The 12,332-nt window shown below is 41.5% G+C and overlaps 1 protein-coding gene across 1 annotated transcript in view; it reads right to left on the bottom strand.

Annotated features, from left to right (window-relative positions):
- The window catches only part of LOC146983892 (piezo-type mechanosensitive ion channel component 2), a 151,013-nt gene that overhangs the window by 38,526 nt on the left and 100,155 nt on the right, over positions 1 to 12,332 (bottom strand). The window contains exons 26-32 of the mRNA XM_085783039.1: positions 11,236 to 11,337; positions 10,969 to 11,134; positions 7,784 to 8,027; positions 6,513 to 6,609; positions 3,606 to 3,765; positions 1,442 to 1,531; positions 1,135 to 1,223 (exon numbers count right to left, since the gene is read on the bottom strand). Of these exons, the coding sequence (XP_085639165.1) occupies positions 1,135 to 1,223; positions 1,442 to 1,531; positions 3,606 to 3,765; positions 6,513 to 6,609; positions 7,784 to 8,027; positions 10,969 to 11,134; positions 11,236 to 11,337 (948 nt within the window). The remainder of the gene's footprint in view (positions 1 to 1,134; positions 1,224 to 1,441; positions 1,532 to 3,605; positions 3,766 to 6,512; positions 6,610 to 7,783; positions 8,028 to 10,968; positions 11,135 to 11,235; positions 11,338 to 12,332) is intronic.

Here is a 12,332-nt window from a genome sequence, read left to right as displayed (position 1 = left end):
GCACTGCTGTCATTGTGTCAGGCATTACTGTAAGATACAGTGGGATGAGAACTTTTTTAATTTACATTTAGACTTACAGCTTCACTAGAGAACAGATTTACTGTATTGTAATGTATTACAGCAACCACATCTTTACAGTACGGTGCTGTACTACAGCATTTTACAAGTAGGAAGCACTTTTACAGTATTGTACACTACAGTAATAATGGTTGATGCAGTACATGTACTGTACATTACTGTACTTTTACTCTGCATCACATAGGATTACAAGACAACCTCACAGAGCTGGAAGAGACTGAGCCCATTACAAACAATGGCATAAGGTTGAAAGAGATACAATGTAAGGATGACATTACTGTATCTTTGGGAATATTGAATATTGAATATCGCTACAGTTGACAGAGTGATGTAGATGAAAATGTGACTGGAACGTCTGGATGTGCAGGAATGATTTACAGTACTCTGTAGGTTCAGTTACTATATGTACTGCAACATTGTTTACGTAAAGTTGTACCCAAAGAGTGTTTCTTATGTTTGTTGTAGATGACTGTAGTGTATTTTTCCTTTGCACAACGCTGTGAACAAATCAGAATTGCAAAGAGCATTACTGTATGCAGTAGAAATGTGAAACATACATATTCAGTATCTCCACTAAATACAGTAATGTGTAACTTTACTGTAGTTTTCACATGGCTGTACTAGTAGTGTATAGTGCTGTCTGGAGCATTTTCAGGTATCATGACTTTTTGCATTGGAAAACACTTAGAGAATAAAGTGTCCTAATGAAAACATGACAAAGCCATTTGACTATCTTGTTCATAAACGATGGTGTCAGGACTTCTCATTTTGACGACACTGACAGTTTCATTGACATGAGTACTTACTTTTGAGCGATGGACAATCCATTTTGAGCAAGTGACGCGCTTTTGCAGGTCATCCACTAGGTTTTGCAGTTTGTGATAATTGTTCTGAGAAATGCACTAACTGTTGTGCAAATGTTAAGAGTGATGTGAGAAAAGCACCAAAGCGACTGAGAAAAACTGTAATAGTGATGTGAGAAAAGCACCAAAGCGACTGAGAAAAACTGTATGAAAGTATGCTCTTGCCTTGCTGACAGTAGAAAGAGACAGTTACCCTTTACAACCTGACCCTGATCACCAGGAGGCCCTGGACTGCCTGCTGCTGCAGGACTACTCTTCTGTTTAGATTTGATCTTCTCCATCCTATAGGAGGACAGGGAAATTGTAAGATGTGTATTTGCAGTATACTGTTTTCAAGAGGATACATTTGAACTTGAGGAAGATCATTTTATTGGTTGCCACAGGGTCCACTACTTCATTCAATCATTGTTTTAGTGTGTGTGTGTGTGTGTGTGTGTGTGTGTGTGTGTGTGTGTGTGTGTGTGTGTGTGTGTGTGTGTGTGTGTGTGTGTGTGTCCTACTGTTTCTTCAGTGTCTCCACAGATTTGTTCTCCATCTCCAGTCTTGCTTCTACAAGTTTCTTCACTTTGGCTTCAAACAGCTCAGCACCCCTTGTAGATAGATAGATAGATAGATAGATAGATAGATAGATAGATAGATAGATAGATAGATAGATAGATAGATAGATAGATAGATAGATAGATAGATAGATAGATAGATAGATAGATAGATAGATAGATAGATAGATAGATAGATAGATAGATAGATAGATAGATAGTGTTTTTATCACCGCTGCATGTGTTTTTTTCGATTCTCTTTGTCAGGTGTTGTGTAAAGGACTAAGAATGATCACATGTGTAGAACTAAGTCAGTTTTGTCAGTTTAAGCATAGAACACCTAAAGTCACTGTTGTCAAAGTCATACATCATTCTACTGGTTTCAGGAGTAAATAACAGCGACTGAAAGAGAAAATGTTAAACAAACAATACAAATTAAAGCAAGATACAGTTTCTCTGAATTGATAAACACTAAATTCCATTGTCTGAAACAAATGTTCAGTCCCCTGAACCTGACCCAGTAAATCCAGAGTGTGGGTTAAGGAACATCTGTCTGCAGGCTAATAATAATAATAGCTGCTGCGCAGCAATGGTCGGGGCCGGGCAATTTTTTTATAGACAAAATTAGGCAATTTCAAAGTGAAAGTTGCAAAGCCGTAGCACATATGGTTGATCTGTTATGAATTTATTTTCAAAGTTTTGAAATTTAGATACATGCTGTAACACCAACATCAGCACTATTGTCTTGTGTTACTAGTTGAGAACATCTGGCATTTTGATATATCATCATCATCATCACCCTTGCTGGGGCTTGAACCCATGGGCGTGGTAGTGGGGGGGAAAGGGGACTTGACTACCCAGGGCCCGAGTAGGGAGAGGGCCCATGAAAATCTTGAAATTATTATTTTATTTTGAATGAATCCCCCCCCCCCAATTAATTGGTGTCATAATTTATTTCAAATATATTGATAACATCAACTGAGTCCGCCCATAGACAGCGGCCGGCGACAAGTGTAACGTCAGTGAGCCCAGATTAAATGAGGCTGGCTTTCATCATGCCCCCCAAAAAACATAAATCGGGGTATCAGAAAAAGAAAAAGCGGAAAGAAAAAGACCGGGCAGCATCTGTCATAGCAGATTTAGAAAATTGTCAAAATGTCACAAATTGTACTATCTAAACAAATATCTGATAGTAAATAAATTGCATCTAGACAGCATGGAAATGTTGGTGATTTGTTTTTAATGATAAGTGTTTTTCTTCATAAGAGAAAATCTGATGTTTAAAAATGCCACTCTTACACTGACTGCAGTTGTTCCCATGAGAGCAGAATTCAAAATGTTCTCAAAAATTTAGATTTTGAGATAAAATTCTGATATTTGCCAAACTTCATCAACCATGACTCAATAAAAAATATTGTCATTTTTTTTCAGGGAGATTGAAAATGTATTTAGCAGGAATTGGTTGGTATATGTTTACAGTACTGTTTACAGTCAAATGTTTTCATGCACTGTAGGCTCAATTTTCGATAAATCAAAAATCTGTGTGGATTGTTTGTGGAGGACAGTCTGAAGATGCTCTCCAGCAAGTTTGGTGTCAATTGAGCAAAAATTGTGGGCGGAGATAGGTTTTATAAGTTTTACAGTTTTTGAAAATAACAGAGTGATGGACTCCATAATTTGTAATGAGTTTAAGTGGACAAAAGTTTCAGCAGTATTGGGGCGACATTTTGGTGAAAGTTTCAAAACTGTAGCATGTACTGTTGCTTTGGTAGAAATTTTCAAAGTTTTTAAATTTAAACGCTTATTGGGACGGGCACATGTCCTTGGAGTTGAGTAAATCTGGCATGGGGTTGAACATTTCTGTGAAGTCTTTTTCACTGATTATGCATGGGAAGTAGGACTTCCTAGGAAGAAGAAAGAAGAACACTGAGAAAAACAATAGGGTCCTGGCAAGTATGCTTTGACCTCTATAATCACACGTTTCACTGACCTGACCTGACACTGACCTGGACAAATGAGAATATGCACAGGCCCTTTACAACTTAAAGTTGTATTAAGACATTTTGTTTTACATTTTAAGCATTAACCCTCTCTATCATTTGTATACATGCAGCCTACTTGTGCTGACCTGGAGGCCAATATCTTGGAGGACTTGAGGTCAGACACCACATAGAGGAAGTAGTAGCTGAGGAAGACCCTCCTCTGTGCCAGGAGGACAGTGAAGCAGATCGCATCCCAGACAATGCCAGCCTCCCCCTCTGGCAACTCACATTCAGCATCAGGATCAGCTGGAACACACACACACACACACACACACACACACACACACACACACACACACACACACACACATTCCAGTCCTGAGCAGTGATAAGCAGAACATGAATTTCTATGTAATAAGCCAATACCCAGAATTGTATCTTCTGGAGTGGCTAAAACAGATGATAACAATGTAGATTTCTTTCATAATTAAAGCAGAAGTAAGCGGAATGTTTGTGTTAATAGACCGAATCGCCTTGTTGTTTACATTCTACTTCCGGGTAGAAAACCAGCACGTAATTTGAATGAGATCAATAGTAACGAACGAGAGTTTAGCTATATATCATATTTTTCACGCCCTATCACTGTTTAGACAAATCTGAAATGATTGAAGAAACATTACTATTTCTGTGTGTGTGTTTTGTGTTGCTATGTGTTGTATTTATTCAGTTTGGGGGAATCACGGTGTCTAGAAAGCATCAGTGGCTGCAGCTGACAGGGACAGCTGACGGCGGTAGCTAAGCTAACGGCGGCAGCTAAGCTAACACCAGGACGTCAGCTGTTAAAACCCTCCCATTGTCGGACACGACATGAAACTACTCCAGTTGTAAGCCGAGGAGAAAACTTTCCTTGTATTCTACAACCTTTATCTGTGTGTGCAGCCCAAGGGGGCAGTTGTCGGTCTGAGAAGTGAAGCTCACTTCCGCGTTCAAAAAACTGCAATCCCCTCGGATTCCTCTGGGGGCTGGTGTCAGAAGGGAGCATTCCCCATAGACCCCCGTGTTAAAATCGCCGACTTTACATCCTCAGTAAACATGATCAAAGCCTGGTGTCAGAACGTTTTTTCGTCTCAATCGATAGTTTCTACCCCCGCACACACTCTGAGGGGGGTGAATTTTTTTTTAACTCTACAGTTTTACTGTTATTAGGTTAAAACTCTAGCCAATCAGGGCACGGAAACGTTGAGTGACAGGTCCGAGCAGCTCCGTGGACAGCTGCTTCGAGGCCAGTGGGCGGGTTCTCGGCCGGCCAATCCAACATGGTGCTGTTCAGGCCGCCATATTTGAGTCACAAAAACGACTCCCCAAAACCAATGGGTGACGTCACGGACGCTACGTCCATTCTTTTTACAGTCGCGTGACGCGTGAATGTGGTGATGTAGGGACGAGGGCGGGGACTGCTAACTCCATCGGCTGACAAGAAGTTAGCCAAAACCACCGGATCGCTTACTTCTGCTTTAATGTTGCCAATCTGTAATCATACTACTACATGTTGATACGATTCTTAATCAGGGTGTAGTGTTTTACAAGAAATGTATCATGTCACATGGTTGGTGATTTGATACAAGGATGCTTCATTGAGAGCAATACAATAGAATATGATTCAATGGCTGGAGATTAAAACAGTAATTTAATACCGTACTTATGAAGTACGGCAGTGGCTCAGGCAGTAGAGCGGGTCGTCCAATAATCAGAGGGTTGGCGGTTCGAATCCCACTCTCTCCCAGTCTCTGTCGTTGTGTCCTTGGGCAAGACACCTTACCCAACTTGCCTTGTGTGAATGCGTATGAATGATCATGGTGGTGGTCGGAGGGGCTGTTTGGCCCACATTGGCAGCCACGCTTCCGTCAGTCTGCCCCAGGGCAGCTGTGGCTATACACGTAGCTTACCACCACTGGTGTGAATGTGTATGAATGAATAATGGTTGCTGTACGCGCTTTGGGTATTGGGTAACAATAGAAAAGCGCTATATAAATGTAATCCATTATTATTACATAATGTGTGGACTTCACTGGGCTTCTCCACCGGCTACGATCATATTCCTGGCATCATCTGTGACCAGGGCAGAATTCTTGCCATTGATGCCCCATTCTGTGCACCAGTTTTTTTAATAGTAGGCCTACATGCTTCATTATCCAAAACTCTGGTTTTCAAAACAAAGCTTTTCATATTTAATTTTTGACTGATGTGCCGAGAGATAACTGTCACATAGCCCTGTGTGGAGCATGTCATTCATCCATCCATCATGTTAGCCACTTGTTCGACTTGGGAAAGTGACAGCTTTACATCCAGCTTCACATTTTTACACAGTGCAGGATTGTGTTGTTCTGAGAAGTGTGTGCACAAGGTAGGATGTATCCTGACTTTAAGGTTTAGATAATTTCATGGAACCCACTCTGTATGGCCGCATGTCATGTCTACCTTGGGTACTTATAATACCTTGGTGTCTGATGTGACTATTTCATTCAGATTCAAAAATGTGTCCCCACCTTCAATTTCAAATTCAGCTTGATCATTTTGCACCACTATGACTATCCAGCCATTATTGTCTCTTTGCTCGGTTTTTCCCGGGCCCCTGGTGCATGCCCAGAATGTCATAGAATGAAGCGGACATTATGCCCAGACTTGATGAATCACGGGACAAAGTTTACGTTTTCTTACCATTAAATATGCAAAATTACTAGAGGGTCACATTTTCATATCAATGCAATTAGATCGTAGGAATTCAAATCCATGCACTGTTGCAAGAAATTAATCATTACTCATACTTGATAATACAATAATTGCACAAATATTGGCTATCCTGTCCTGTTTCAGTTATTTCTTATTCATCTTTTCAATCTTAAGTATTTGAATGCTCAACATGATGAGGCCTGCATATGAGGCAGAGTACTGCACAACAATGTGTATACACTTTGTCTTTTGTGTTCTCTTTAACACAGGCCACACATTATGTATACAAACATATGACAATTAGTGTTATTACAGACACTTACGGACGTCGTAGCCTTTGATGGTGCAGAACATGCTGAATGCCTGAATCAACCAACAGCTGTTCTTCAACAGACTGTCCAGGTAGGCACAGGAACCGAGCTGATCAGAAAGGGAACAGCTATTATCGATATAGGAGAATCTCTCAAATAACAATCAACTGCTGCATTTCTTATTTTGCACCCGGGTCTCATTCATGAAACGTGAGCAGCACGGATTTGTGTGTAAACCCTGTGCAGCGCAAATTTACGTGGATTTCCGCATTCATCAATCTTTTAGTACCGCTGATTTTTTCGTAGCTACTCACAAAATCTACACCTGCTCCGGACTGTGTGTAGCGCTTGTGTAAATGTAGGAATGCAAATAAATACTGCTTGTCACTGTTGAAAATTGAAACACGTCATTTAAACATGACAAACTATTAGAAATATTTGGAGAGAGAGACGTTTTAGGGATCGGACACGCACAAACACGTGGGCGCACACTTGGGCGCACACTTGGGCGCACACTTCACCCTGCGCAGTAGTGCAGTCGGCACCGGTTTGGATGGAGCTGTGACAGACGGCTGGTGCTTCTGTAACAATATAACCTGCCTATATAACTTCATGTGTTGATACAACCATGCTCCTCTACAGCTGAGGCTGTGAAAAGCCTCCTCCTCCCGTCGCTGCTGTAGCTCTGTAGTTATGGTAAATGGTAAATGGTCTGTATTTTATATAGCGCTTTTCCATCTGAACGTTGTGTGTATTTTATTTTATTTTTTTCATGTTTCATATCGAACTATTCTGGCTTTACTTCTTAAACAGTTCTTTAAACCAATGATACTTAATTCACTAGATCTATTTCTTCCCTCCAGCCTTTGACCTGTACCAGTCACACCACTACTAACAGAAGAGAATTAAATATTTTTTCTGACTCCACTTCACCCAAAATGACTTTGATCCCCGATCGCTCTTTTTTTTCTCTCTCCCTCTTTCCTTGTTTGCGTCATGGCCGCAGGTGAACAAGATGCACCTACCTCCTAATATGGTGGTCAGGATCTCCTTATATGGCTATTCATGTATGGAAATCTATGCTAATTGCTGATCACCGGGGGCGTGTTGTTAGTTTACGATGGGTTGGCATTCATCATCTTACACACGTGTTGTTTACGATCAAATCTGAGTTTCCCGCACCGTTCATGAATCCGGAGTAGAGTTTTATTAGCGTGAGCTTTTATGTGCAAATCTACACACAGATTTACTAACGTTTCATGAATGAGACTGTGGTAACTTACAGACAGCAGGTTCTTCATGGTGATCACAAAGCAGGTGTAGCCAATGAGCCAGTCCCACAGACGCAGGATGTATCTGACAGGTTGCATCAAAACACCGCCACCAAACAGCATGAAGTAGAAGCAGGCCCCCAGGTAGCCCAGACAGAAGATGTTAATCCGAGTAGTGCCAGTGATGAATATGAGGCAGAGCACCAGCCAGAAGAAATAGCTGAATACAAACACCTTCACCATATCCAGGTAGCACCTGAACATAATGCAATAAAAGAAAAATAGTTCATTTCTAATCTTTCTTGTTATTCTGTACTGTGCAGCCTATGGGCCCTAGTTTCTTAGACCAGGTGAAGTCTAACATCAGCGCAGCTTCGCCACGTCAACGGGGTGTGGCCCAGGTCCATTTCGCAAGATTGGTGGGCCGCGCAGTCAGACTTAGACAAGCGCAAGCCCTCCCCTCGTCCCTCCCACCGGCGCAAACGGTGAAGAGGGAGGAGAGAGGGCGGGAGGGAGACAGGAGGAGGAGAGAAAGGCGTGGAGTGGGTTTGACACAGCCGAGTCAGATCTTCACCAATCAAAGGAGCTCCTCTCCTCACCTTTAACTGCGCGGCGGGTGATGCGCGCTGCAAGTTTGTCATTTTATACTTGGACATGGACGGAGGAAACAGCGACGCCAGAGGCCGAACCTCTCCCAGGAGGAAACAGCTGTTTTGGTCCGGAGGTCCGAGCTCAGAGTGACCAATAATGAGTTTACTAATATACTTAACCAGGATTGATCTGATACACTGAGAACCCCTGCCCAATGTAAGAAACAACAACTAATAAACTAATAAAGAAACTCACATTTATTCAAACCCTGTGTAAGCAAGATGAGAGGTGTAGGCTACACTAATCACAACATGAACAAACACCATGAAATCAGCATAAAGGACGCTCTCTCTCTCCCTCTCTCTCTTTCTCTCTGTCCTCCTCTCTCTCTCTCTCTGTCCGTCTCTTTTTTTCTCTTTTTTTTCTGTGATAGAGATGCTGAGTATACTGTAGTAGGCTATATACTGACTATCTGATACCGAGGCTGTTGTGGTGGACTAAGAGAGATAATGATTTGTGTTTTGTTTTTCATTACGGCTGCGTGATGCGGTCGCACGCGCTAATGAATTAATAAGTAAATAAATAAATAAATAAAGGGGATCATCACAAGGGCAGAGGTATCTCAACACGGCAGCGACATGCAGTCATCCACCCTCACAGTCCTGCTTGGGACATCCACAGCTGCTTTTCAGTGCCAGTTCGTCCCTGCTGTGTTAATTCAGGTGGAGTTTCCTTTACGCACCGACAGCCTTTGATCTCTGCTTTGATCTGACGTCAGATGTGACGGGACAATCTATATAGATATAAATTCACGTGTTGATTCCGTTAGTTGCATTAAATAGTGGTTATTGTGGATATTTATTGCATTGAAATGTGTCTGGAACTGTGGAGATCTGCCTGTGAGGTCTTGGTGACGTGTGTGCACTGCAGGTCAGTCAGCCAAACTTCCACTGCACCTGCTGCGCTCCGCCCTGCGCTGAGAGTAGACCTGGTTGGAGGTGGCGAGCTTTCAGCGCAACCTCTGCGGGACATTTTCGCACAAAACTTCCACTGCACCAAGCTGAATCTGTGACGCTTCCCCCTGCTGCGCGGCCACGCCTATCTCAGCGCAGCGCGATCTGCCAATCTTCCAATCTGACTTTGCGCTAGGCTGCGCTGGTCGAAACTTGCATTAGACCAGCTGCGTTACCTTGCGCCACCTGCGCTGCGCCAAGAAACTAGGGCCCTATATCTCTATCAAGACAAAGACCAGTATCATACATGTTAGAGAAAGATTGTCTCTGACAACTAAACTTTTTGCATATACTTAAAATATTAAATCATTAGTAAAAACCATGACTACTAATTATAATTCCATAGTTTCACCTGAAGATAGTTTGGTTTGAGAGTTTGGAAAAAAACATGTAGAGTTAGGAGAATGAGATCAATATGATGGATGTGATTTAGGCAATACGCTTACTGCTGGTGTTTTCATTTTTATCTCTGTTTAAATGTACACAAGCCACTACATATCAAAAGATAAGTAATAAACACACACTCTCAGATATCAGATATCAACAAATTGTAGTTTTACAGGGAATACTGTAACTGTTTCTTGTCTAAAACTAACCTAGTGTGGATTATCAAGACAAGATCATGTAGATGGACAGATAAAACAAAGAAAATAAGATGGATAGATAAACCAGGTGAGAGTTCATTCCTGTGATACTGCAATGATATTGCAGTTTATATGAATTTGTTATTTAACACTGTTGTATACCTCCATTGTTGTGTTATGTTTGTTACTGGTTACTAGTAGGTGTGGAAAGGTTTTCACAAAATCCACGGTTCACTGCCACAGTTTTTGACTGGATTCAACAGGATTCATTAGCGTAAATTATTAGAATTTTTGAATCTGTTGATTATTTGACAAGAATAAATGGTAAATGCAAAGCAAGGAAGTAGAAAATCCCACTATTTGAGAAGGGGTAAGCAAAAACAAATTCATCTTTGCTTAAAACATAAAACAACACAAGGTATTCTAACATCCAAATGTCACAGTGGAGAATTTGATTTGCAGCATATGAACAAACCTGCTGCAGACAGTGAAATAAAACCCATAAACAAAGACACTGATCCATCATGAAAATGGGAGCTGTCCATGAGTGCTTATCCAGCTCCATGAGTTTACCAGAATAGCTTTCATGAGTCTGACAGCAGACGTACTGTAAATTGATGATCTAACTCAATCCATTACTGCTCCTTAAACAACCATAAACCAACTAAATGGACTCCCAGGTCTCCACCTGCAGTGTACCCTACAGAGCACGGAGCTGTTTGAGGAGATTAACAAGTGCTTGATTATGGTGTTTGGGTTTTTTAACTTTTTTATACTATTAATCCCCAAAGAGTCTACCAATGTCAATTTTGAAGGTGAGTCATGCGTATCATGATAATAAAACAAACATAAATTGACTGATAGCATACGTAGCTATAGGAAAAGGTCAAAATGACATTCAGACTGAGACAATACAGGCATGACAAAGGCTGCTACATTTTCTTTGTCTCCCTTTAAAAATATTGATGATAAATAACGAAGCAAAAACAGTAATGTTCGGATTTCTGACCTGCAGTGAAGGAAGTTATTGACAGGTATGAACTGATTGAAAGAACAAGGATCCAGACTACGACTGATCTCAACGTTGTCTCCAGCAAGCAGGCGCACCACGGCACGGTTCTCCTCCTCAAACACCTGCCACTGCAGAGATGAGCACAGCAGCAGGAGGTGGTCATCTGCAGGAGAAGGGAAAAATTACCAAGCTGGCGTGAAGTTGCAGAAGAATACAGAAACAAAAGAAGAGAAACACAGAAAGGAATTGGAAGTGCAGCCTCACAGAATATGAAGGAAGGATCTGGTCTCATGGCGAAGTCAGGCAGGTAAAACCACTTAATGACATTAGAGGTCAAAGGTTGAGCTACAGTTCTCCAGGGGTAATCTGAGTAGGTGAATGACATAGAGCAGAACATCAGACTTGTGTGCAATGTTTTTGCATTGAAATTAGGATCCACTGCTGTTTCCTCTGGTATCTCATCAGGTTTAATAATTGTTCTAACACGAAGGTGATTTACTTGTGTAGTCACTTCAGTTCTGTAGCTGTGAAGGTTTTGACCTGTGCATTTCTAATTCATCCCTGTATGATGCCATAGTTTTTTCTATGCAAGCCTGTTTCTGCCAGTGAAAGAAAATAAATATCCCTTGTCATAATGATGGCATACAAAGTTATAATTATAAGATACCAAAAAGAGCTCCTAGAACTGTTTGTTTTTTATCTCATAATTATAATGAAGCTAAGCGAAAGTTCAGACAGGAAGACTGCCGCAACAGGACCGGCAAACCTGCAACCGCAGGACCCCCACCAGCACCGGATCTTCTCACCCTCATGTGACTTGGTAATGTAACTGGGCCTAGTTAGATTACTTTGCACCTTGACTAAGCATAGAATACCTCAACCTTGCCAATGTATGTAGATAGAAATCAGTTTAAATTCTTGAACTTTGTTGATGTCAGCTATAGTCTAATACGAAGCTAAGCGAAAGTTCAGACAGGAAGACTATCTCTTAAACACACCTCTAAGCCTCTCCCCAGTTTTCCAGCTATCCTCTCGCTCCGCCCCTCTTCACTTAATTCATCCAGTCACAGCCTGCCATCTCCTCTCTCTCCTACCCAATCAGCCATCAGCGTCAAATTTAAAAACGTTCTCCTTCTCTGCAGTCATCCCGCTGTCATCCAGCAAAGCTCTCAACCCGCCTCCACCCCTTTACCACCTCCATCAGATGCTGGGCGTCATCTTCGGGATCTTCAACCAGAAGTCTCCTCAACGGGCGGCCCCACACTACTGTAGTGTATTATCCACCTGTGCTTTTGCTTTAATATCTTAAATTATTGTATGTTCTTAGTTTTAATATCTTGTTATTATCATTATGTAACCTT

This window comes from Trachurus japonicus, chromosome 7 (assembly GCF_045865225.1).
Source record: "Trachurus japonicus isolate A0001 chromosome 7, Traja_1.0".
In the NCBI taxonomy this organism is placed as follows: Eukaryota; Metazoa; Chordata; class Actinopteri; order Carangiformes; family Carangidae; genus Trachurus; species Trachurus japonicus.
The sequence above is the reverse complement of the archived record's forward strand: the minus strand, read 5'-3'. Positions and strand labels throughout refer to the sequence as shown.